Raw genomic sequence first — 23,363 nt, forward strand, 5'->3', positions numbered from 1 at the left:
TATGTTATAGTCCTTACAGTTTTGATAGTTTTTTTTTAATTTTTTAAAAATTTTTATTTTTAATGGGGATTTTCCCATAAAACCCCATAAAATAACGAAAAAATATGATTTTCCCAAAAATGGCCCGAACGATTTTGATAAAAATTTAGTATGTAATAGTCCTTTATATTCTGAACAAAATGGTACAAATCACATTTCTGTAAAAATTACGGTTCAAAAGTTATTGTAAATTATGTCCTTTTACCATAAAACCCCCTTAAAATAACAGAAAAATCGGATTTTCCCAAAAATTGCCCGAACGATTTTGATAAAAATTTAGCATGTTATAATCCTTTAAATTCTGAACAAAATTGTACAAATCTCATTTGCGTATGTACAGTGTTATTTACTCTCACCACTTACACATGATAAAGGTTTTTGCCAAACTTAAGGGAGAAAGTATGTGTCAGAATGCTGATACCGTTTATTTTTATTGTTATTGAAATTCTTTGTTAGTTGAGCTTTGGGTAGTTTAGTCTTCTTTGAATCCGTATTACCATTATGTGAACTTGATGTACCTATTTTCTTTATTTTTTGTACCTAACCCATCAAACAAAAGATTGAGTAATGTGTTTTTGTTTAGATGCATAAATGAATTATTATGGGTAATTAATGCCAGTTTTGCTCTTTCACATAAAATTTGTGATTCAGAAAATACTTTAGGTAGGGTCTGTTCAAGTACTGTTAGAGATAATGAAGTTGGCTCATTCTGGAGTCTGTTGGCTATGAGCTCCGCAGACAGTAGCATGTGGATTCCACAATCTGCTAAGTTTGATTGCTGCGGCGATGTGACGTTTGTGACCGTTGCGCTCATTGAAGGGTGATAGACTTTCATTATCTTATCAGCTATTGTCATTGCATGTGGAAGGTTAGCATTTTTTAGTGAGTCAAAATAATAGAAAACCTTCTGGAGCACATCCCACAGCAGAAGGCTCCAATGTGTTCCTGATCCTCCTATTGGTTGAATGTTGGATGAGTCATTTACTGCTATAAACATAAATCGCTTCTTATCAAGGTTTTGTGGCTTGAGGATGTCTTCATAATCATTAAGGGTTTTAATGGCCAAAGCTATGACAGGATTAACAAAAAATGTTTCCTTGTGAAATAAATCGTTCAAAATGTCAAAGATAATTCTAATTGTGTCATCCGTAAGCCATTTAGACTCTAGTAGTGACAGAGTTATATTTCCTTTATCTTCGATTTCATTTATTGTATTATTATATTTATTTTGAGGTACTTCTTTTGGAGTCGATGTGATTGTATGTAGGTTGGGTTCTGTGGGACTATTTATGGTACATGATGTGTCGGAAATTTCAAAGGTCGAATGTAACATACTTGTATCACTTTGGTGTGTGTCGTTAGTAGATCTGGACTTTGTATTATTTTTCCTAAGTTTCATGTTTGAATTAAAACTTTGTTCAGCTTCCTTCAAAGCATTATTAAATTTGACGTTTTTTTGCTAAAGAACACCATACTTAGATTTGTTTTCTTGAAACAAACAGATATCAATTTCCTTGATAAAGCCTACTTCGTTACTGCCATAGAAAATAACTTTATATTTCTTGACCTTGTCGTTGGATGCATCAATCCCCTCAATCACAGCAGGCCAATAAGGATGACCTTTTACTTTAGCAAAAACCCTATCACCCTTTTTAAATTTATACTTATTGTCCATAACAGTTAAAATTGAATTTGTTTATGTTTACTAATGTCCACTATTTTTAGGCTTAAAATGAAAGTACTATTATCTTTGACAGACATGTAAAGACAAAATATTTTTTAACTTCTAAAAATGTTTTAACTTCAAATTTGCATAAAAATATTAGTTCCGGCAAAATCACTAAGTAAATAAACCAAACAGATAGGTCAGCAATGCTATGCACAGTTATCTCACTGATAACAGCCCTTTGACCTACACCTAGGTTGAGGCCAAGGTGTGCTGGGCCAATTAGTTGCTGGATAGCCTTTGCAGAGTAGGTACTGGTTTGAGTAGTTTATATTAGTGTTTCAGTGATTTCAAGGCTAATACCTTAAACTGCTGTTAAAATCTACTTCCACCGTTTCAACAAATTATATGGTGTGTATTCTATTGATATAGGCTAGTAATCAATTACATATTCACACAAAGTTTTTGAAATAAATTTTCAACAAAAGTTTTTCAGTAGATATATAAATAAAAATAAACTCACAAATTAAAATAGTTTTCCTTCTGAAACTGTATTTTCACAAAATAAAAATTTTGTCATGGTTTACAAAACCTGAATATAGGTTAACTTGGTCCAGTACTTGTATAAGCTGATTTGAAGATTACTATACTATAAATCTTTAAAACTTACTTTATCAAAATATTTTCCTCTCTTATTTCTTTCATACTTATGATTTTTACAAAATTTAGAGTAGTTAAAACTATTAAAATTCACTTAAACTATTGAGCTTAGAAAACACTGTTACTTATTCTTGTTTGTGCTTGTGCTATTATTGAAAGTGATGTATGTTTTGATATTTTGTAATGCTTGAACATATTAATGTAGACTTAACGCTTCTTTTAACGTATGCTCTTTACTCTTAGGTCCGTTATATTCTCTTTGATCTGGATAATATCCACACTCTTAAACCTTACATAAACTCAAAATGTATTTTAGGATGTTACGATATAAGATAGGTAGTTCGATAAGAAATAATTTAAGAATTGCTGTGATAAATGGATTTTCCACTGATTTCGTAATGGAGCGTTATATTGCAAAACATGAATCAAGAAAAATAAATTTTGCAAATCAATTTTAAAATCAGAAAATAACATAGCAAATACTTATTTGGTAAAATTCAGTAACTGTGTGTTGTTTGAAATACAATTTAAAAATGAACAGCTGTTTCATTAAAAAGTATTATTCACATGGCAAAAATGTAAACAACTCTGTGGAGGGATCTTTAAAGGGTTCTGGGGCAGAGTCCTAAGGGATTTTGCTTAGTTTTTCTTTTGATAACTCATTTACAGACCAAGACCTTTCTTTGGAGACCTCTACCAAGTTTCTACGCCCAGCCGTTCTCTCAAATTAGTGGGGACAAAGTTTCCAATTAAATATTTAGATTTCCCCATGTTAATCTTATGGGAGAAACTCTAACTTTGATGGCCTGTGGGGCAAAGCCCGAGGATTTTTATTGCAGGAATTGGAGAAAGGGGGCGTCTACACAAAAAATACTTTATTTTGACACGTCGTTTGTACAAATCCGTCCATTATTAACGGAGGAGTAGTGTTTTGTAGAAATCGCCTTCACGTATTATATATAAGGATAATTTGAACGTTTGGATAAAACTGCAAACCTGATAAAGTATGTCTTATTTTTGAACATAATTGGTAATCGGATTTTATTGCAAACATTACCAAGATTTGTTTAAACTTTTTTAAAAACATAATTGCATTTTCCCGATTCAATGTATTCAGTAAAAGTGTATTATTCATAATTCAATGATAAATTGAGTAACCTTAAACTTTAGTATAAAATGAATTCAAGTGCAAGTCCACACCCTTTTATACGATATCAGTAAATACCCTGTTTAACTTTAATAATTTATGAACCAATCATTATGACGCAACGTCATCCTATTGTTTTGGGTCTCGTCGAACGCGAGCAGCGGCGCAGCGGCCCGGTAGGTGGCTGTTGCCTACCTCCCAACGAAAATTCCCAGTTAATCCCTGCTCTTGAGCGACGGCCAGCGTTGGTCTCGGCTAAGCTTGATCTCGGCTAACGCTCTATGTCGTGAACCCATTTTTTGACCGTCGGTTAAAATTGGTCGAGATCAACGATAACCGCGGGCCACGAAACCCCGTACTCGTGAACCGCCTCTTAAAGTATTCCATTTATCTCCTCAGTACATGGGCCCGAAAATATATAACAAATTACCTTCTTCAATTAGGGACACTGATTCATTCCCTAAATTCAAAAAGAAGTTAAAAAACTTTCTTTTGGAGAAGGCCTTCTTCTCATTGGAGGAATATATTATGGAAGCTATGTAGATGTTAAGGCTCATCATATGAAATTTATTTTAGTAATAATTTGAGTATAATAGAGACTATAAAATATTGTAACAATGACGAATCACCTGTCTGAATATGATGTTATGTGATTATTGGAAAATAAATAAATAAAGAACTAAGGCTCACTCCGAAACTACAAATGGGACGGTTGTTGGTTTTTTGGTCAATGTTGCATTAAATCTTAGTTTTCCTAACTTTAATACCATTTTACGGAAACTCAGGACTTTTTCCGACAGCAAACTATTGCACTTTAGGTTTTAGCATAAAAAATACAGTAAGCAGACACATTATAGTGCAACTTTTATTAGAGTGGGTTATATTTAACTTTTACAATCAACTATAGATTAGCTACTTTTTACAAAACTTGTTTAATGAAACATTTTCTTATAACCTTTTGGCAAGTTGTAAACAACTCCAACTGTAGGTTGGAGACTCTGGTGTTGATGTGCTCTTCAGTTTTTGCAAAGTTTTAGTGTTTTTTTTTTTTTTACTGTAAAAGTAGTGTTTCATACCAAATTATAGTGTTTTTTTACCTCGCTTAAATGTATACAAGCCACTTGAAAAGTTTTGATTCCCACATTAAAACATAAAGGATTTTAGCAAAAGTATTCCCTGGAATTACAGGTATTTTCAGGTGGACACAGATAAGGGGGGATCAGAGATAAGCAGGTTTGACCTCTGGACTGTAGATAACAAATTGGGATTTGCTCAACCTTATCACTGATGTCAGTGGCACTGGTGTTTACAAACAAACTCCACATTAATTAAGTTGACTAAATAGTCATTATAGGCCAGTCAAATTGGACAATAAAATAAAATTGCAAAGCGTGATGTATTGCTGCATTTTTAATATGTTGTTGGGACCAGTTAGGGTAACTCAAAACCAAGTTTGCAGCTTCGAGATCCCTGTGCTCCCTGTGAAAGGCGAGCACGCTTATCTTCCTTCCAATTCTTATGCCATATTCTGTATTCTTCAGCTCTTTAAGTGCTCCCTCAAGAACTATATTTAAGAGTGAAATAATATCTCCCTGCCTAACTCCTGTTTTTATGCCAAAGGTTGTTGAGTAGTCATTTTCTATTTTAACCTTGCTCTTAGAGCCATTAACACTTAAAGTAGCCAATTTTATTAGTTTACTAGCAGTTACCCGGCGCACTTTGCTGGCGCTAACAAAATACATCTGTCCGTGTGAAAAGCATGTTTTTTCTAAATTTAAACCGACGACAGTCAGGGATTGCCCTAGTGCCTTATAATGGTGATTGCGAAAGCAAGACACTAAGGAAATTGTAGTTGCTTAAATTCAGAGAGTAATTCGGATGATATCATCAGTATTCTTGGGATTAAGACTATTTCTCCCTTAAACCTACCACTGATAATTTTTGCTTTAATCAATTTTGACGTCTTTTTTTTAATCGTTAGGCTGGTAACGTTGCATAGCTTCGGTGGATTTAAGTTTCGTATTAGTATTATTGGAGTTCCTTCTTTTAATGACAGTAATGTGGTGGGTTAATAAAAAATTGAGAGGCATTTGAATATCCGAGATAGCACGCACGATTATTATTCACTTAATAATTTATGTTAGATTGTGTGGGTATAGAACGAAATATAAAAATATTAAGGCATTGTCATCCCTTTTATTGTTTACAATACTTTGATAAAGGTTTTTATGTTTTTAATATTTAACATTGGAGAATTTAAACGGTGTTGAGTGCACAGGTGTGCTGCGATTGGGGTTTAATACATTTGGACTTATTCAAAAGTAAAATAGTTTTCTGTGCTGCACTCTGTAGAAACACTGTGGCACTATTTCAAATCATGACTAATGCTAATACAGTACAGAATGTTGTGATTATTCAAACCTACAAAACAGTTGGTGAAAGTAAACATCTGCTTTTAAATTATACTAGTGAACCTGTGCGGCTCAATGCCCCGCAAAATAACATATTAATTTAGAAAACAAATTCATCCTGTTATTAATATTGACTCGACGTCGAAAATTAAATACAGTAATAATAAAGCCTTAGAAGGGAAGCAGTCCAGTCATTTTCTAGCTGTATGTGTATTATATTTAGTATATTAATAAGTGTTCAAGTTCAAGTGTGTTCCTAGTTATTTGTTAAAGATTTTAAAACACATTTAACAAAACATTTTATCATATCAACCAAAAGGCCTATGAAGCATATTTTGAGGGTCTTACAATGCTGTTTGAAGAATATACTTTTAAAAATAAACACTAAAAAACAATATTTTTATCACAAAAGCACTTCCACGAATACTACGATTTTAGTCTTAAAGTTACCTTCAGGAAGATTACCCTGGTCAGAATTTTCCGTAATGAATATGCGTATCCTATTAAAAGATGTAGCCTTACTTAAAACAACATACAATATAGTTGCTCATGACTGAAATTGATCTGGGTAAGAACAGTGCTGATCTTTAAATAAAGGGTTTGTGCTGCAAATGCCAAAGATAACATAAATTAGCATCTTTCCATTTTAAAAGGTAACTTAAGTTTGTTTCAGACGGGCACATTTTTATCCTCGAAATCAACATATTGACTTCCGGGACTTACTTGTCCCGGTTAAGACTTTACATTCTATTCTGTTAACCATTCTGATCACATGAAGCCTTGTGCCATTAATGAGGCCCTTTTGATGTATTAATATTCCACATCAATAAAACCACTGCCCCCTTTTATTAGTCTAATCTGAGTCTTGGCAATACACTGACCTCTATATTTAAAAACTCAGTTGGATTTTCTGATGGATGTCTCCGCCTTTGTCTGTTTTCGAGGACCCACTCTTCTTCCCCTTGCCATACTGACAGTTAATTACCTAACTTGTCAAGTTCATGTACTAATTCATTAATACTGTTAGTTTATAAAGAAAATTAGATAAAAGTTACTTGGCTCGGTGCTTTCATAACTGCAAACTCAAAATACACCCAGAAGTAAAAAGACTCAAGTTATTGGTAAAAAAAAAAAACTATGTTTGTGTAACAACATTATTCACATGAAGTAGATGATTTGTTTGATTTGTCAATCAGCTGTTTTATTTACATAAAACGATTTAATAATGTCAAAGATTTGTGAGTTTAAATACATAAACTATTATAGTAAAGTTTTCTAAATCATGGTAACTTATTCTCAACTAAATTTTACTATTCCCAACATTAAAATAAAGTAGGGCCTATTAAGATCCATTATGGGTAAACTTTAAGGTACACAATCCTTGATTGAAATGTAGTATACATTAACAGTCATAACACACAGCAATAAATTATTATGTAGTAGACTTTGACTATTTTCAAGTAACAAACATATGTTTCTGTAAATAAAAATCATCTCCCATGTTATCCTTATGGAGAAATGTGAAACTTTAAAGGGCCTCAGGGCCTCACTCTCTAATTATTTCCTTAAAAAGAAAGTTTCCTGCACAACTTCACGTTACGCTCTTTCCAATGACACCAAAAACATGACAATCGGTTCAGTAGTTTCGGAGGAGTAATTGTCACAAAATATCTGCTTGCGTATTAAATAAGTATAGATTTATTTGTAAACATTGTAGATCAAAAAGTCTGACTTTGGCCCACTTAAAACCATCTGGGGCAGAGCCCTTTTGACGGATCTGCACCAAACCACAGAAAACGTACTACTATAACCCAGAATGCCAACCGCATGGTAAAAAGCATTAAGCGGTTTGAGAAAGCTTTGCCTGTCAATCCGTAGGCAGCGCCACCAGCGTTGCCATGCAATATCATAGCAACGCTGGTGGCGCTGCCTACGGATTGACAGGCAAAGCTCTCTCAAACCGCTTAATGCTTTTTACCATGCGGTTGGCATTCTGGGTTATAGTAGTACGTTTTCTGTGACCAAACTGCACTCGAACCATCCCTGAAAGATGCTTAATAATGCCTGAAAGTTTCATTACAATCCGTCAAGCGGTTTCGGAGTCCAAAACTTTCCATTCTATAAAAAATTTTTCCCCTATGAATGCTATCATACGCTTTGCTAAAATCGATAAATAACCCATAGAAAGATTTACCAAAGTCCCAATATTTAGCTATTGCTTCCTTAAGAATGTATATTTGATCTGTATAAATCGTACATAAAAAGAGGCTAAAATCGCAAAGCATGATGTATTGCTGCATTTTTAATATGTTGTTGGGACCAGTTAGGGTAACTCAAAACCAAGTTTGCAGCTTTGAGATCCCTGCGTAGTAAGTAAAATATTACAAAATTAATGTATTTTTTTTAGTTTTTGGTCTATAACTTAACAGTGCATTTTTCTTAATACTACTCAAATGTAATAATTAAAGTACATAAAATTTCCAACAATTTAAGCATAGTTTAATTTTTGTGTGTCAAATAGTTTTTGAGCAATGATTTTTCAAATATTACACATTTTTTTAATTTATTACTATAATTTACATTTTTCCTGGGTTGGACCCACAAAAATTGTGTAATACAAAGGTAGGCCCTAATACCCATATTATGGCAGAATTCTTAAAAACTGCTTTTGTAGTAAATTTTATTGGCTTTCATTTTATCACAAAGCCAAGTCTGTACCTTCAACACTTTTCTGAAAACTATACAAATAATAATTTATAAATATCACGATTTTTTTTATTTAATGAATTGAAATAATGTCCCCCAACCATTAAGTGATAAAAACGAAATAAGTAAAAAACATTTTTAAGGTTGAAAGTTAAATTTAAAGATAAATTATGACAAAACATTCTTATAATTAGTATTTTGGCTTTTTGGACACTGAAGGCAAGGCATTAGAAATGATTCCTGATTCAAACTCATCGGGTAAAGACATATTATCGTCAGGGTCATCTTCATCCTCTCCAATTAATGGTAATGTGACATTTTGGCAGTTCTTAGCAGAGCAAGGAGTACATAATGGTGAACACTTTACCCCGGCCTTCCGACATGTGCAAGCACCTGTGCATCCCTTTTTGCTAGAGGTGTGCGGATATCCAAAAAATCGGGTCGGATTCGGTTCGGTTCGGATATCCTTATCCGAACCGGGCCCAAATTCGATATCCGAAACTATCCGTTATATATCCCACTTTTTCGGATAGACAATATAATTTGACGTTTTGGACAGAAAACTAAATCTCCATAGCCACCATTAGTTTCCCAGGACAAAATTACAGCAATACGTTTCCAACGACCTAACAGCAAACGGCAAAGAAGCCGTATGATGCAATACTGATAACTAGATTAGTTGTTATCGACTGTTTTGCTTTACGATTAGATTCGTCTGGAACGAACTAACATAAAGCAGAAAAGAACTACCATGGTCAAATGAAAGTCAACTCGTGCTTGTCTCGCTCCTGATACTAGGGGCGCTGCGTAATAGTTTTTTTTTACAGTACTGTTTCAAAGTAGAAAAATCTAGCCTACTACTGTGAAGTTACATAAACAATAGATTTAATGTTTCCCGAAAAAAAGTCAGAATAGAAACAATAGAAAGGCAACACAAAAGAAGGGTGGGAGGGGTTGGGCAATGACCTCGAAAGGAGCGCGGGTAGTGAGTCAAGTAGGACCGGAGGGGGAAGGGGTGGGTAAGACCTTGAAGCTATATATAGACTTGCACTACTTCCCTAAACCTAAAGGACTGGCCGGCGAGTGGTATTCCAATCACAGGACAAGATACGTTGTTTTTTTGGGTATTCATTGCCCGGTTTGACTTTGGATTGTCTTACTGTGTAGAAACTTTGAATAATAAAAAATAAAGTTAGAACTAACCACGATTATTTAGCATCGATTGTGTACATATAAAATGATTAAACTATAGGGACCATGGATATATACAAACTTTTGTCATGATTTTAATTTCAACATCAAAATACAATATTGCACAACCGTGATATTTTAGGTCATTGACCTTTATTATGCATCCGGTATTGCTGTTTCAGAAGAGAAGCACGTTAATAAATTATAAATTGATATTCCCGTAGTTAAAAAGAATTATTTTATAAACCTATAAAACAAAATCATAAAATCTTACATAAAGATAACAATAACAGAAATTGTAAAAAGGGTATAAAGATAACAATGTCGTTATTCTTTCTCTTTGTTCTTCTATTTCTTGGGTTTCCCTTCATCACACATTCAACAAGTTGCCATGGTTACTAATCACCCATGTCGTTATCAGCTTTTGTGACATAGCGCACAGCAGGGGGGTAAAACTTGACGAAAATCGGTTATTTTTTACCTATTATTTAATTACCAATGAATGTACTACTTTATTGGTATTTGGTACTGTATTAATAATCAGTCAAAATAGCCGATTTTTGTCAAATTTTACACCAAATTTATTGAAATTTCAAGGTGAATATTAATAAAACAATTATTACCAAATATTTGTATTCATTTAAAAGATTGATTTGTGGTATTGGGTTCCCCACTGAGTGCAGCCGAGCGGCACTAATGAGGGTCGGACCTTCTTGGGGGTGAACAATAGACGGCTTATCAGACCCTCCCCTCCCCCGTGCTCTGGAGAAAGCATGTAAACAAACTATTGCACATGCGTGACTTGACATTGGGCTGCTTCAACTATAATTTTGTCAAATGAACTGTGATGTTTCAAAATCAAAAACAATAATTTGGGACCATACTGCTTAACAATAATGGACTGCAATTATTGTTGAACATACAATCCATTTTTAACAAACTAAGATTATACGATTCAAATACAATTATAAAAATTATCTTGGTATTTTACTTTGGGTAATGAAGTTATGTAGGCTAGTGTAATTCTCGGTTCATCAAGGTTCTACTGAATTATGTTTGGCAGTGAATAAATTATAAGTGTAGAATGCAATTTATAAATTCAGGGATACACACCTTTTACACAGTTATAAAGTCTAATTTAATTGCCCAAGATCAAATCGTGAGCTAGAGCCCAGCTTAGTAGGCCTACGTTAGTGATGTTTTCTAAACTTGGCAAACCCGCAAAATGCCACTTAAATCCAATAATCCGTTCCGAAAACGTAAGGAAATACAATGTGAAAATAAACTTGAGATCAACTCCTTGTCTTGTGAGAACCAGGAAACAACATAAAACATAACCTCAAGTAAACAAGCCCAAACGTTTGACATCAGTCCTGCTGAGCTAAGGTGTTGTGTCAAGATTTCGGCTGCTAGTGTACTTAATTCAAGCAACCAACTTTTGAAAATAAATGTTGTGAATTGTGATTTTCAAGAGAGAGAAAACTGTGGACTTGGCTAATTTGGAATTCTATAGTTCAAAATCGTCATTTAAGTTTATTTACACAGCTTTACATTGTTTTATATGTTAAAAATACATATGCAGCTTATTATTAACCGCGCCGAACTATCCGAATCCGAAAATATCCGAATCCGAACCTCCCAATATCCGATCCGATCCGAACCGAGCCTCAACTATCCGATCCGAATCCGATCCGAAATGAAATTTCACTATCCGCACACCTCTACTTTTTGCACCTACATGAAATTAGTTTCAGAAGGTTAAATGGAGCTGGACTGCATGTTGTTGTCACTGGAACCAATCCTGCTGTGCTATTTGACCAACCCCACTCTCTGGGATCCTTTTCAATCCCTAACCATTTTGTACTTGGTGGTATGCTCGAAATGAGTGGAAGGAAGCTGCATCTTGGGTGGGGGCAAGCGTGATAAGTTTACCTTAGCGCTGGCTGCTGCCTTTACAAACAGGCGGAACCGAAGGTTTTCTAATTCATCGTGGAATGTGTTGCCACCATACAAAGCAATTAGGTACTTTTCTCCAGCTTCCTAGGAGGAATTTTTAGTGTGAGAATGGGGAAACCTATTTTAATCCCATAAAACCCTGTTCCCTTTAGTACGATCATACTGGTTCGCGAACTCGTTCGGACGTAACAATATCATTTGCTTCTAATTTAATCAAAATCACATGAGTTTTACTCTAGTTAATGTTTTGATGGACATACACCCACATTGAAATAAACTTGAACGGAAGGCGTTTTTGACCTCTGGGAATTTGAAGTTGAAAAAGTAAATCAGTCCCGGCTGTGTATAAATAATGATATTTTTTGGATATCTAAATAAACAAAATTATAAGGTTTTAGCAAATTTCCTCTAAAGGGAATGAGCTTTTACCGTAGTTCTTATGGTAAGACCTGAACTCGGGACCGATTTCAATACAGTACAAAATCAATAATATTCACACTATAGAATGATATAAATAGCAGATCAAAACACAGCTTATCTTTTGCCATTTTAACTTATTTTTCCATTTGTTTAAAACGAAATTCTGCAAGTGATGTCATTGTCCTTTTAACCAGTGAACAAGGTTGACACAACAACACGAGGTCGTCTTTCAGGCTCTTGGAAAAGATGGTGCGGGAAAAAGTACATCAGCATTTAGCACAAGTCTTATTGATGTAGAACCTGGACTATTGTAGTTAAAATGCATCATATAAATATTTGAAACAGCAAAAAATGATATACAGTAGTAGTTTACGCAATGATTGTGTTCAAATCAAATCAAATCGTCTTTATTTCGTATTGTACATAAATCAGTGCATGGAATGGCGTCAAAAACTACATCTAAAACTTAACAAAAAGAAAACAAGTCTAATAGAAATAAAACACTAATTTAACACATATTCTTCTCTTTTACTTACTGGTCGGAAGTAGCTATTACCATAGGTGGTACGGTAAGGCTTAGTGCCGAGACCGATATATTTGATAATTTTCTGCGGTGGGGATATTTACTGTAAGTTGTTTTACACAAATTTATATTATATATTTTTTAAATTAGCTATAGCATAGATTTTTTTTATAAAACTCTAAATAACTTACACATGTTGTAAAACCAATTAAACTCGTTAAATGAAAAAATCATGATATTAATAAATTATTATTTGTATATTTTTCAGAAAAGTGTTGGAGGTAGAGACTTAGCTTTGTGATCAAACGAAAGCCAATAAAATTTACTACAAAAGCAGTTTTTAAGAATTCTGCCATAATATGGGGTAGGGTCTATTACACAAATTTTGTGGGTCGAACCCAGGAAAAATGTAAATTATGGTAATTACTTTAAAAAAATACATTGAAAGGGTAGATTATTATAAATATTTGGGTGTTTATTTTGACTACCGAATAAAGTGGACAGAGCATGTAGATTTCTTGAAGGAAAAGATTTGTAAATATTCGTGAAATTTTAGACGAGGATGACGTTAAGCGAGCTTGTCGTCAATGGGTTAATAGATCGGTGTATCAAAAGGTCAATGATCAATTACAGCTGGAACCAGTTTTCCTATCTATCCTAAACAAACCTACGTAGACATCATCTTACATAAAAATCCGACGTTTCATCTATTTATATTCACGATTAAATTTGCTTAGCTGTATCCTTATCGACCCTATCTCAAACAGTGAAATTATTTTACACCTTTAACTGATCTAGAAACACAACTAGGCCTACTGAATTTTAGATGTGTTTGGACAAAAGATTTTTTGGAATCAAACTGATTGAAACATACCATATTTTTTCAGAAGCCAATCTTCAGGTACAGGACAGTAGGACCCAGTAGGATCTACATCTCCTAGCCCAGGAACTTTACTTGGACGTCCCAATTTTGTTCGCCATCGGAAAGCTGCTAGCTGCCCTGCAACAGATGAATTAATGTTCTGAGGAACCATATAGCCTACTAACCATGTTTTCTGATAACACTGAACTTGAACCAACACACCTAAATTTATAAGGAGTGGAGGTAGAGGTAGTTGAGGTAGAGTGTATAATAGCTGTAGTGTTGTCAAAACTGCTCCATAAATACTTACTTACTTTCCGTGTCCGCACTGACTGATTAAATCATCTTCTTCCAAAATCTAGCAGCTTGAATAGCCTTGTCATTGCTCTAAAAATATCGTCCTCCAGATAAATTGTGCCTATGTCTCTGCACAGTAGAAGATGCTTCGGGGTTTGGGTGAGACCACAATCACACTTGTCTTCATCTACATATCCTACTTCTTCAGGTTACTCTTGCACCTTGAGACGCCCGTCTTTAATCTGTTGAGAGCCCGCCCTTCATCATACGGAAGGCAGTGCCCAGGTGCCAGTTCTTCCTTTGCCATAAACTTCGATATTAGGGGGATTTCCTCCTCCCATAAGGAGAGTCACCTGGTTTCTGCATTGGTCTCCAATGGCCTGCATCTTTTTAGGAAGCTCCTTCGAGAACTTAGATGTTGTGGCACTATTACTTGGTTGAACATTGGGTGCCTTGGATCTGTTTCCTGCTTCAGTTTTTCTTTTTCAGATGCCACTTGTCTTCTAATATGGGGAGGTGCTATATCCGCCATTGCATATACTTTGTGAATGGGGGTTGGTTTCAAACAGCCTGTTACAAGTCTGACCGTCTCATTGAGAGAGACGTCAACCTCCTTAGCATGATTCGAAGCTCCCCAAACCGGAGCGCAATACTCACCAGCTGAAAAACATAGGCCCATAGCTGTTGTTCTTAATACCTCAGGACAGGCACCCCATGTTGACCCAGTCAGTTTACGAAGGATGTTAATCCTGGCACCAACCTTACCCTTCAGCTCTTTGCAGTGGTTTCTGAACGTTAGTGTCCTATCCAGTTTGACTCCCAAGTACCTAGGCTGCTCTGAGTGTTCCAAGGTTACGCCACCCCAAACGATCTTTAGCTTCCTCCTTGCTTGTCTACTTTTCAAATGAAAAGCACAAACTTGTGTTTTTTGAGGGTTTGGTCTTAACAGATTTTGCTCATAGTAGGTACTCAGGGCTTCCAGAGATTCAGTGATCTTCTTTTCTACATCTTCAAAACTTTTTCCTTGGGCTGTGATTACTGTGTCATCAGTGTAAATAAAACTTCTAGTCCCATTAGGTTTTGGCTGATCATTTGTATATACATTGTAGAGTAGTGGGGAAAGTACGCTACCTTGTGGTAAACCATTTCCCTGCTCTCTCCACCGACTTTTCCTTCCTTGAAGTGTCACGTAGAACCTTCTGTTCTAAAGAATCATTCTGATTGCGCTTGTCAGGTGGAAGTCTTTTGTAAGGGAGTATAGCTTTGTCAACAGTTTCTGGTGGTTAACTCTAACTGTATCATATGCTGCCGAGAGGTCAATAAACGCTGCTCCAGTTATGAGTTTCTTTTCAAAGCCATTTTCTATATGCTGTGTAAGGTTGAGGACCTAGTTACCGCATGCTTTTCCTGGTCTGAAGCCTGTCTGTTCCGGAATAAGCTTAGAATCGATGATCACACTGATTCTTTCTAGGATCTACGCTCAAAGGCCTTATACAGATGGCAGAGAAGGGAAATCGGGCGGAAGTTTTTGGCTTCAGTTGGTTTTTTTCCTGGTTTTAGGAGTGCGACTACGTGAGACCTCCTCCAGATTTTCGGAACCTTCACTGTTGCCATACATGTGTTCATCATTTTCAATATCCAGTTGAGGGTTTCTGGCCCGAAACGTTTTATTTGCTCTGTTCTTATATCATCCGGTCCTGCAGCTTTATTTTCTTTCATTAGGCTAAGAGCTGTTCTCAGTTCCTCAATAGTAAAAGACCTCTCTAAAGAGCTTTCCGTTTCCTCATTCTTCAATCGCTCCAATTTGTGTTTTTTGACCCTTCGTTTTGGTTTTCCATTTTTGGGGTCACTTGGCTATAGTCTGGTTTTGCTTGTGTTGGGTTGTTACTAAGGTTTTTTATCAACTTCCAGGCTCTCCTACTGTTTAATTTCATATCCAGGTCAGAGAGAAGCCTGGACCACTTCTCCTTCCTTCCCTCGCTCAAGCAGCGCAGAAGTTCTTCACCCTGTTCAATAGTTTCAGCTGAGAAAGCATCTTTATCAAAGTTGTTATTGTAATTTTGAAGGAGATCTTTCGCATGGGGGTTGAGGCCACTGACATACTGGGTTCGGCATCCCCTAGGAATGAATTTTCTTGAGGCATTTTTTACCAGTACAACAAATTTTTCATAGTTTTCAGGACAAGGGTTCAACCGTTTTACATCTGAATCGAGTTCTTGAGAGAAACTTTGCCACTTTGCCTTTTTAAAATTAAATCTTCTCTTGAATTGGACAATCTCTGGTTGAACGACTTTAGTGATGGTGCATATTACAGGTCTGTGCTGTGTCTTAAGTATCGGGGGGCCCACTGATTTAACTGTGTTCTTTGTCACGTTTTCACTTACAAAAATGTTATCTGGGTTGTAGCCTTTTTGCCACCGACCGCTATTGAAAGACGCAGGTAACTTTGGGTCATGAATGAGTGCGAGTCCTTCACTATCCGTCCATCTCCCCAGTAACTCCCCATTTTCGTCAGTTGCATTATATCCCCAATTTGTACTGTGACAGTTAAAGTCTCCAAGTACAACTATCACATTTGTATTTCTGTAGTTACATGGGGGGTCAAAACTATAAGCAGCTCCTGGTGGTTTATACACAAATGATACGGTACATGACGATAGTTCAATGGTTAAAATCTCTATATTCATTCGAATCTGTCAGGTTCATTGACTTGATAGTGATGTCCGGAGAAGCGAAGATAGCGCTTCCGTATTGTGCATGAGGTCTTTCAATGACAAGTTTCATTCCTTCAATACTAGGTCTTTTGTCTGTAATCCCTCGATGGGTCTCTTGCATGACTAAAACATCGCATTTGCTTTTCTTACAAAAGTCAGCAAATAAGATATCTTTATTTTTGCTTAGTCCTTCAATGTTGATCAAAGTCATTACAAATGGCCTTGAAAAGGGCCGTTTTGGATTTCCACCATCTAACTTGACGATTCTTTTATTCAGTCCGGCGGTAGAAGGATTAGCCGCTAAAAGCGTTGCCCAGGGTACGCCCGATCGGTTCTTTCTCAATGAGAATCTTCCTGCTGTCTTTGAACTCGATCTTCGGGGAGGCTCCTTCTGTGTACCCCGCTCTATAAATTTAAACATCACCCACACACACTACAACATAATTTCAGCATTCATCTATGTTTTTTTAATTAATGTATTGTGATATTCTAAAAGGAGTTCTTCAAATTATATTACCGTACCTATTTAATTAGCCTATATCATTTTTTTCCAAATATAGGTTTAACTTAATACAGGGCTGTAAGTTAGGCCTATTTAGCATTAGGGTGCCCATAGGGGGCCCAGTTATTGCTCAGCGATCTTTGTTTACAATGGAAGGACTGGAAAGTAACAGTGCGTAGGATCGGGATGCAATTATAAACTTAGGCTAATTGAACTGTTCTGTGGAAAACGGGCGTTGTGGTCATAGGGTCAATGTGGGTAATTGTGAACACCATTGACGAATTTTACAGATAAACGCAATTTACAAGAAAATAGTAAGCAATTTTAAAAATGTGATTAGTGTTATAGCATTATACATATTTTGGGCTTAATATTTCATATCGCCTAAGCCGATTTCATCCCTTATTTAGTTAAGGAGTTATTCGGCATTCACAATTGCCCAGACTGCATTCACAATTGCCTACTTTGAAATAGTCAGAAAATCAGGTAGGCCTAGATGTAAAAATAATAAATACCCCCGCCGCAGCAAACCTGCAGACTAAGCGAATTTCCATTTGACTGATTGGATTTACACTGAAATGTCTACTTAAAAATATAGCATTTATTCCCGATTTAAATAGAATTAGTTTAACAAGTACTTAGGTTTGCTGCATCAGGGAGGGTAAAACTGTTTTTTTTTGTAAAACGTTCATAGTTAGTAAGAAATAAAAACATTTTCCAAATTTGATCAAAATATGTTCATAAACAAGCAAACTACAACAGTTTACTCATTCTCCATAAGAATAACATGGGAATTTTAAATTTACAATTTTTTGGAATTTTCTCCGTAACCATTAGGCGCATAACAACGCTTCAATATACTAAATTATTTGTTTTTTTAAGCTCTACAAAATGGTTTGGAAATAAATTGCTAAATTTTATGTTTTTTGGGTCAAAAATGGGAAAAACCTATTTTTACCCCATAAAACCCCCCGTAAACACCCGTTCCCATGGTCCGATCATGCTGGATCGCGAACTCGTTCGAATAAACGTAGGTTTACACGTTTGTACCAAATTTCATCAAAATCGGATCATTTTTGCTCGAGTTATCGTGCTGACGGACACACATATATATATATATATAGCCTATATATAAATATATATATATATATATGAATTTGAACGGATGGTGTTTTTGGCCTCTAGGGACCTCAAAACGGAAAAAAAAATCGGTCCCGCGTCCAGGTCTTACCATGAGTACTACGGTAATAGCTTATTCCCTATATGGGAAATTCGCTAAAAATGGTCAGAATAGGCTAATTCAAATTAAGTTTAATGAATTTAGGCCTAAGTTAATGGGTAAAATAGTATTCTTATACAAGAGAAAATAATATAGGGAGTGTTACGGTAGTTATTTGATAGGCCTACAGTAAAGGAAAAATTTAAAGGATATAACAAAATAATCTCACTTTAATCAACAAAAAAGCACAAATTTGTTTCTTAAAATTATTGAAATCCTACGGTAATAACAATCAACCATAAGAAAAGAAAACTAAATTAACTTATTTTGGTTAGATAAAATAATTAAACACTTTCTTTTAGGCTGTACAGAATATTAGTTGTACTAAAAATGGTTTTTTTATCTTGAAAAACCTTATAAACTAGCCTATTTAGAAATCAAATCACTAACAGATGTGCCTACTAACTAACTGTCTTGTCCGCCTACATCTCAAAAACTGGAACACAACCTGGAAAATTTTAAGTAGGCCTAATCTGTGTTTCTTTTACAGGCGGGGGTAAAGTGAACAGCATTCACAATTGCCCCAAGATTAGGTCTTTGTTTACAATGGAAGGACTGGAAAGTGACAGTGCGTAGGATCGGGATGCAATTATAAACTTAGGCTAATTGAACTGTTCTGTGGAAAACGGGCGTTGTGGTCATAGGGTCAATGTGGGTAATTGTGAACACCATTGACGAATTTTACAGATAAACGCAATTTACAAGAAAATAGTAAGCAATTTTAAAAATGTGATTAGTGTTATAGCATTAGGCCTATGCCTTAATTACCTAAATTACCCCCACATAGTGAAATATTGAGGGCAATTGTGAATTTGATGACATAAAAAGAAAAATGCTTAAGTTACATGAAGGGTATGAGGATATGCATTAGGCCTATACATTTGAAATTCTTTCATAACCCTCCGAGTGTCCATAGTTTAGGCCTTAATGTCCGCCTATTTTTGGTGCATTGGCAAGGTTTTATTAAAACGGATCTGAGAAGCTTAAAACAATGTTAATTCTACTGTTCTATATACCATTTTGTTTGGAAAATCATGGGCTTCAATATTATACATAAAACATAAGGAACATTTGTTTCAAAAAAAATTTTTAGGTAAAAAAAAATATTTTGGAAAATTTTCAAAAAAAAAAAAATAAGTTCGCGCTCAATGAAATTGTATAATTATAGACCTATAAATATTTGAAAATAGCCACTTTGTTCTAAATTTTATGAGGATTACAAATATATAATAATATAAGGAAGTAGATTTGCAAATAAATAAGTTATGGGCAAAAAACAGATTTCAGTACATAGCGTTTAGCTAAGAATGCATAGCCTAACCATAGCTAGGAATATGGCTGATAATTTACATCAATATCACTACCTACTTCTTCAGGATCATCAACCAGCCCTTCAAAATCACTTAAATCTTCTTATAATGCACCACGTATATCACTACTTTTGATTTTTAACACTAAAACAATGAAAAACGTAATAAAACACATCAGTCATCGGTCTGAGGGTAACCTAGCGTTTTACAAATACGCACGTCAGCTGTCTGCTACAATTACGATCGGCTCGGAGAACATAAAGCGCTTAGAGACAGACCTCTGGAGAAAGCTTAGAATCTAAGGAAAAGAACGATACCTAACTCGATCCAGTTCAATCCGATTCAGTCAGTCATAGAGCCTTCGCCGTAAACGATGTTCGTGCGTCGAAAAATCGACGCGTGACACTACACAAAGTGTGTCGTGCGTAGATTTTTCGACGAGTGACGCTCGGAGGGTTAATGACTAGTTTTCATGTCAATCTGACTTTTACTTTTTTCACACAAAAAAAAAACAACAAAAATAACAAGGGTCGACGCAACTTGTTTCTCAACGAAAAACGCAACTTTTTTTATTCAACCTAAAAAAAATTTTAAGTAAGCGGCTCCTAACTTTCTAGAATGTTTATCCTGTATAGAAAACAAACCAAATATACATAAAACATTGATTTCTACTCAAATCAACAATACACTAAGAAATTACAGCCCTAATTCAAAATTCCCCCAGTTGACAATTACCCACATTCACCCTACGAAAGTCTTTTTTGAAGCCTCCATCGCCTTATTTCCATTTTAATTATGGATCGTCATCATTAAGGTCCCGTAATAAATCTGCTACACTGTACGTATTTCTCAAAGCAAGAAGCAGTCAAACCTAAAACTTGCTAAAACCTTCGCTTCCGCCTCTGACTTCCTAAGATCATCGTGATAGCTGACACGAACAGTGTCTCTTCGGCGCGACATTTCGATACGGAATGCGAATGAGGTTGAGGTACACAAATCCGTTGGCACAAAGAACCGAATGAGTAATATCGATAGTGATGTGGGCCGGGTAAATACCCAGTGGGTAGGTAAATATAAATTGGGGTTTTACCCGGGTATTTACCACAGGCCCGGGTAAATAGGCTACCCAAAAACTGGGTATTTATAATTTTTATTAAAGAGAAGATTGAGATGTTTTTTTGCAATTATTACCCTGTAAGGATAGTAAAATGATGATAAAATGTGTTTAAAAAAGTTGTATATGGTCACTACTAGCATTTTACTTCTGGGTATAATCGCCATAAATACCCAGGTCTGAGCATAAAGCATAATCGGCATAAATACCCTGGTTGCATGGTTGCACTGGTGCTGACTACTTATGATTTTTCTACTTATGAATTTCTATGATAGATAGATGAATTTATTTTATTGAAAGTGAAGAAAAATAATTTTTAAAGTACCTAATAAATTATTATTATTTAGAAAGACAGGTAAATTTAACCTAGTAGTGACCTATGGGTTTAAACAACTTAAGAAAATAAGGGTACACTTCCATATCTGTTGGCACAAACAACCAAATGAGTAATAATGATTATTCAATTGTTTAAGTCGATATATCGATCGATATTTTCATTCGGTTGTTTGTGCCAACAGATATGGAAGTGTACCCGAAATAATTAAAATTCAATCTGTAGGATGGCAGGATTTAATGATATTTTTGTTCTAGATCTTTTGTTGGTATCAATGGTATCAAAATAAAAAAAATAGGCTAATTTCATAAACTTGTGATACAGTACAAAACGTTTGAATCTATAGCACAATAAATCTTTCAAAATTATATTAAGTTCGACCAAAAAAACAGGAGATAATTTTTTTAGTAGGTTTATCCAAATATATTATTGTTTCCAACCAAGCGGTAACACAGAAAAGTTTAATTACTTTTAGTATTCTGCCATTCTGCCTATGTCAATCAGGCCTTAGGTCTGTCTAGTCTTCCAAGCCATTTAATAAAATAAAAATTTTAACCATCATAATTTAATAACATTTGGATATTTATAAATTAAAATAATTTTGTTCGTGTTATTTAATTGAAAAAAATCATGAAAAATTTAATTTATTGAAAAAATGTATGAAATGATAAAAATTGAAATAGCCACAGCCTTTTTTAATATAGGCTACTATTTTTTAGTAGGCCTAAGTTAAATTTAACTGACGTTACTCGATTTAAGACACGAAACCCCATGCTTTTTAGAAACTTTATGTATTATTTTTTTTAAAGTGCTTCAGTAAATCATTAAATAAAAGGTACTAGCAAAGCTTCAAGTTGCTGTAAAAGGTGTTTTAGACTATCCTAATTTATCATGTACATAATGATAACAATAACATATCTAGGGGTGAATATAGGCCCAAATGAATTTCAATCGATTTCATAAATACCCAAAATACCCGGGTAGGCCTATTTATGGATTTTGGGTATTTACCCGGGAAAATACCCAGGGTATTTACCCCGAGTTTTAAATACCCAGGTACTTTACATCACTAAATATCGATCGAACCTAACTAACCAAACGATAACTTATATCAAATTAAACAATAGAATAATCAATATTACTCATTCGGTTGTTTGTGCCAACAGATATGGAAGTGTACCCTGAGGTTGTGCTAAACTTACATATAGCAAATAGCACGAGCACTGGAATCACTAAAATTGTCTAATGTTTTTGTAAGCCTATAGGCCTAGCAAAAGTTAAAAAGCAATGTTAACTTACTTATATAGCAAAAGTTATATAACATTGTTATATAGCTGGTTTTGCTACATAGTGTAAGCCCAGCTTAATATTAACTTAATTATTAGCCTTAATTACTTAGAATATGGACTATAGGTTTGTACCCTACTTGGTTTGTACTGTAGCCTACCCTTATAATTGGCTTTCAACTGTTCGGATTCAAATTGCTGCAATGTATTCAATAAAGTTGTCCTCTCTTCATCAGTCAATTTCATAACTAAGGAGTTCGCAGTCTCCTTGGTCAATTTGGGAGCCGATGCCTCATTTAGGCCTACTTCTTCACTAGTAGCAGCAGTATTGTAAAATTTAGTTTTACTGGTCAAATATTTACCTCTGACAACACTTTCTCCTAAAACTACCAAACGTTTATTTAAATTTGCACTTGCATTTAAAAATGTTGAAAAGTTCAAAAATAGAGCTGATGAAAGTGCATTACTCATACTACACAAACCTAGACCGCTTAATCTTAATCCACCTAATTTTAATGCAGTAGCTACATTTAGATTGTAGCACATGACTTAATGACGGTAAAATAATAACCAAGCCAAATAAATGAATTCAAAACAAAACTTTAGACATAAAGTTAAGCTCAATTTCTCTTGCAAGGTTATAGGTACACTTAGCCTAGAGCAGAACCAAACCAAAACAACAAAACAGAAAACAAACACTAGGCCTATAATATAAATTATAAAATGAAATTGACATTTCCATTTCAATTCAACCAAAAAATGACAAAAAGAATGCATTCATTACAGCTGGCCAACAGCTGATTTGGAAGATACTCAAATATCCCACCTTGATTATTATTTTGGAAACAAAACCACTGTAAGCAGTTTTCTGATTGCAATATTGAGCGGAGCAAGCATACTAATCCAATACTTTTGTTTTGAGAAAAGTAGCGACAGATTTATTGTT

The 23,363-nt window shown here is 34.9% G+C and overlaps 1 protein-coding gene across 3 annotated transcripts in view; it reads right to left on the minus strand.

The window, feature by feature from the left end:
* The window catches only part of LOC128982799 (uncharacterized), a 104,240-nt gene extending 81,081 nt beyond the window's left edge, over positions 1-23,159 (minus strand). For 2 of the 3 annotated variants that reach the window (XM_054401811.1, XM_054401810.1), the window contains exons 1-2: positions 22,558-23,159; positions 13,594-13,719 (exon numbers count right to left, since the gene is read on the minus strand). In XM_054401811.1, the coding sequence (XP_054257786.1) occupies positions 13,594-13,719; positions 22,558-22,963 (532 nt within the window). In that variant the 5' untranslated portion in view covers positions 22,964-23,159. The remainder of the gene's footprint in view (positions 1-13,593; positions 13,720-22,557) is intronic. The other variant, XM_054401812.1, reaches the window with a different exon arrangement.
* Between the last annotated feature and the right edge of the window lie 204 nt (positions 23,160-23,363).

Source organism: Macrosteles quadrilineatus, unplaced genomic scaffold (genome assembly GCF_028750875.1).
Source record: "Macrosteles quadrilineatus isolate MER2022 unplaced genomic scaffold, UCM_ALF_1.0 Scaffold_1__1_contigs__length_201487025, whole genome shotgun sequence".
NCBI lineage: Eukaryota > Metazoa > Arthropoda > Insecta > Hemiptera > Cicadellidae > Macrosteles > Macrosteles quadrilineatus.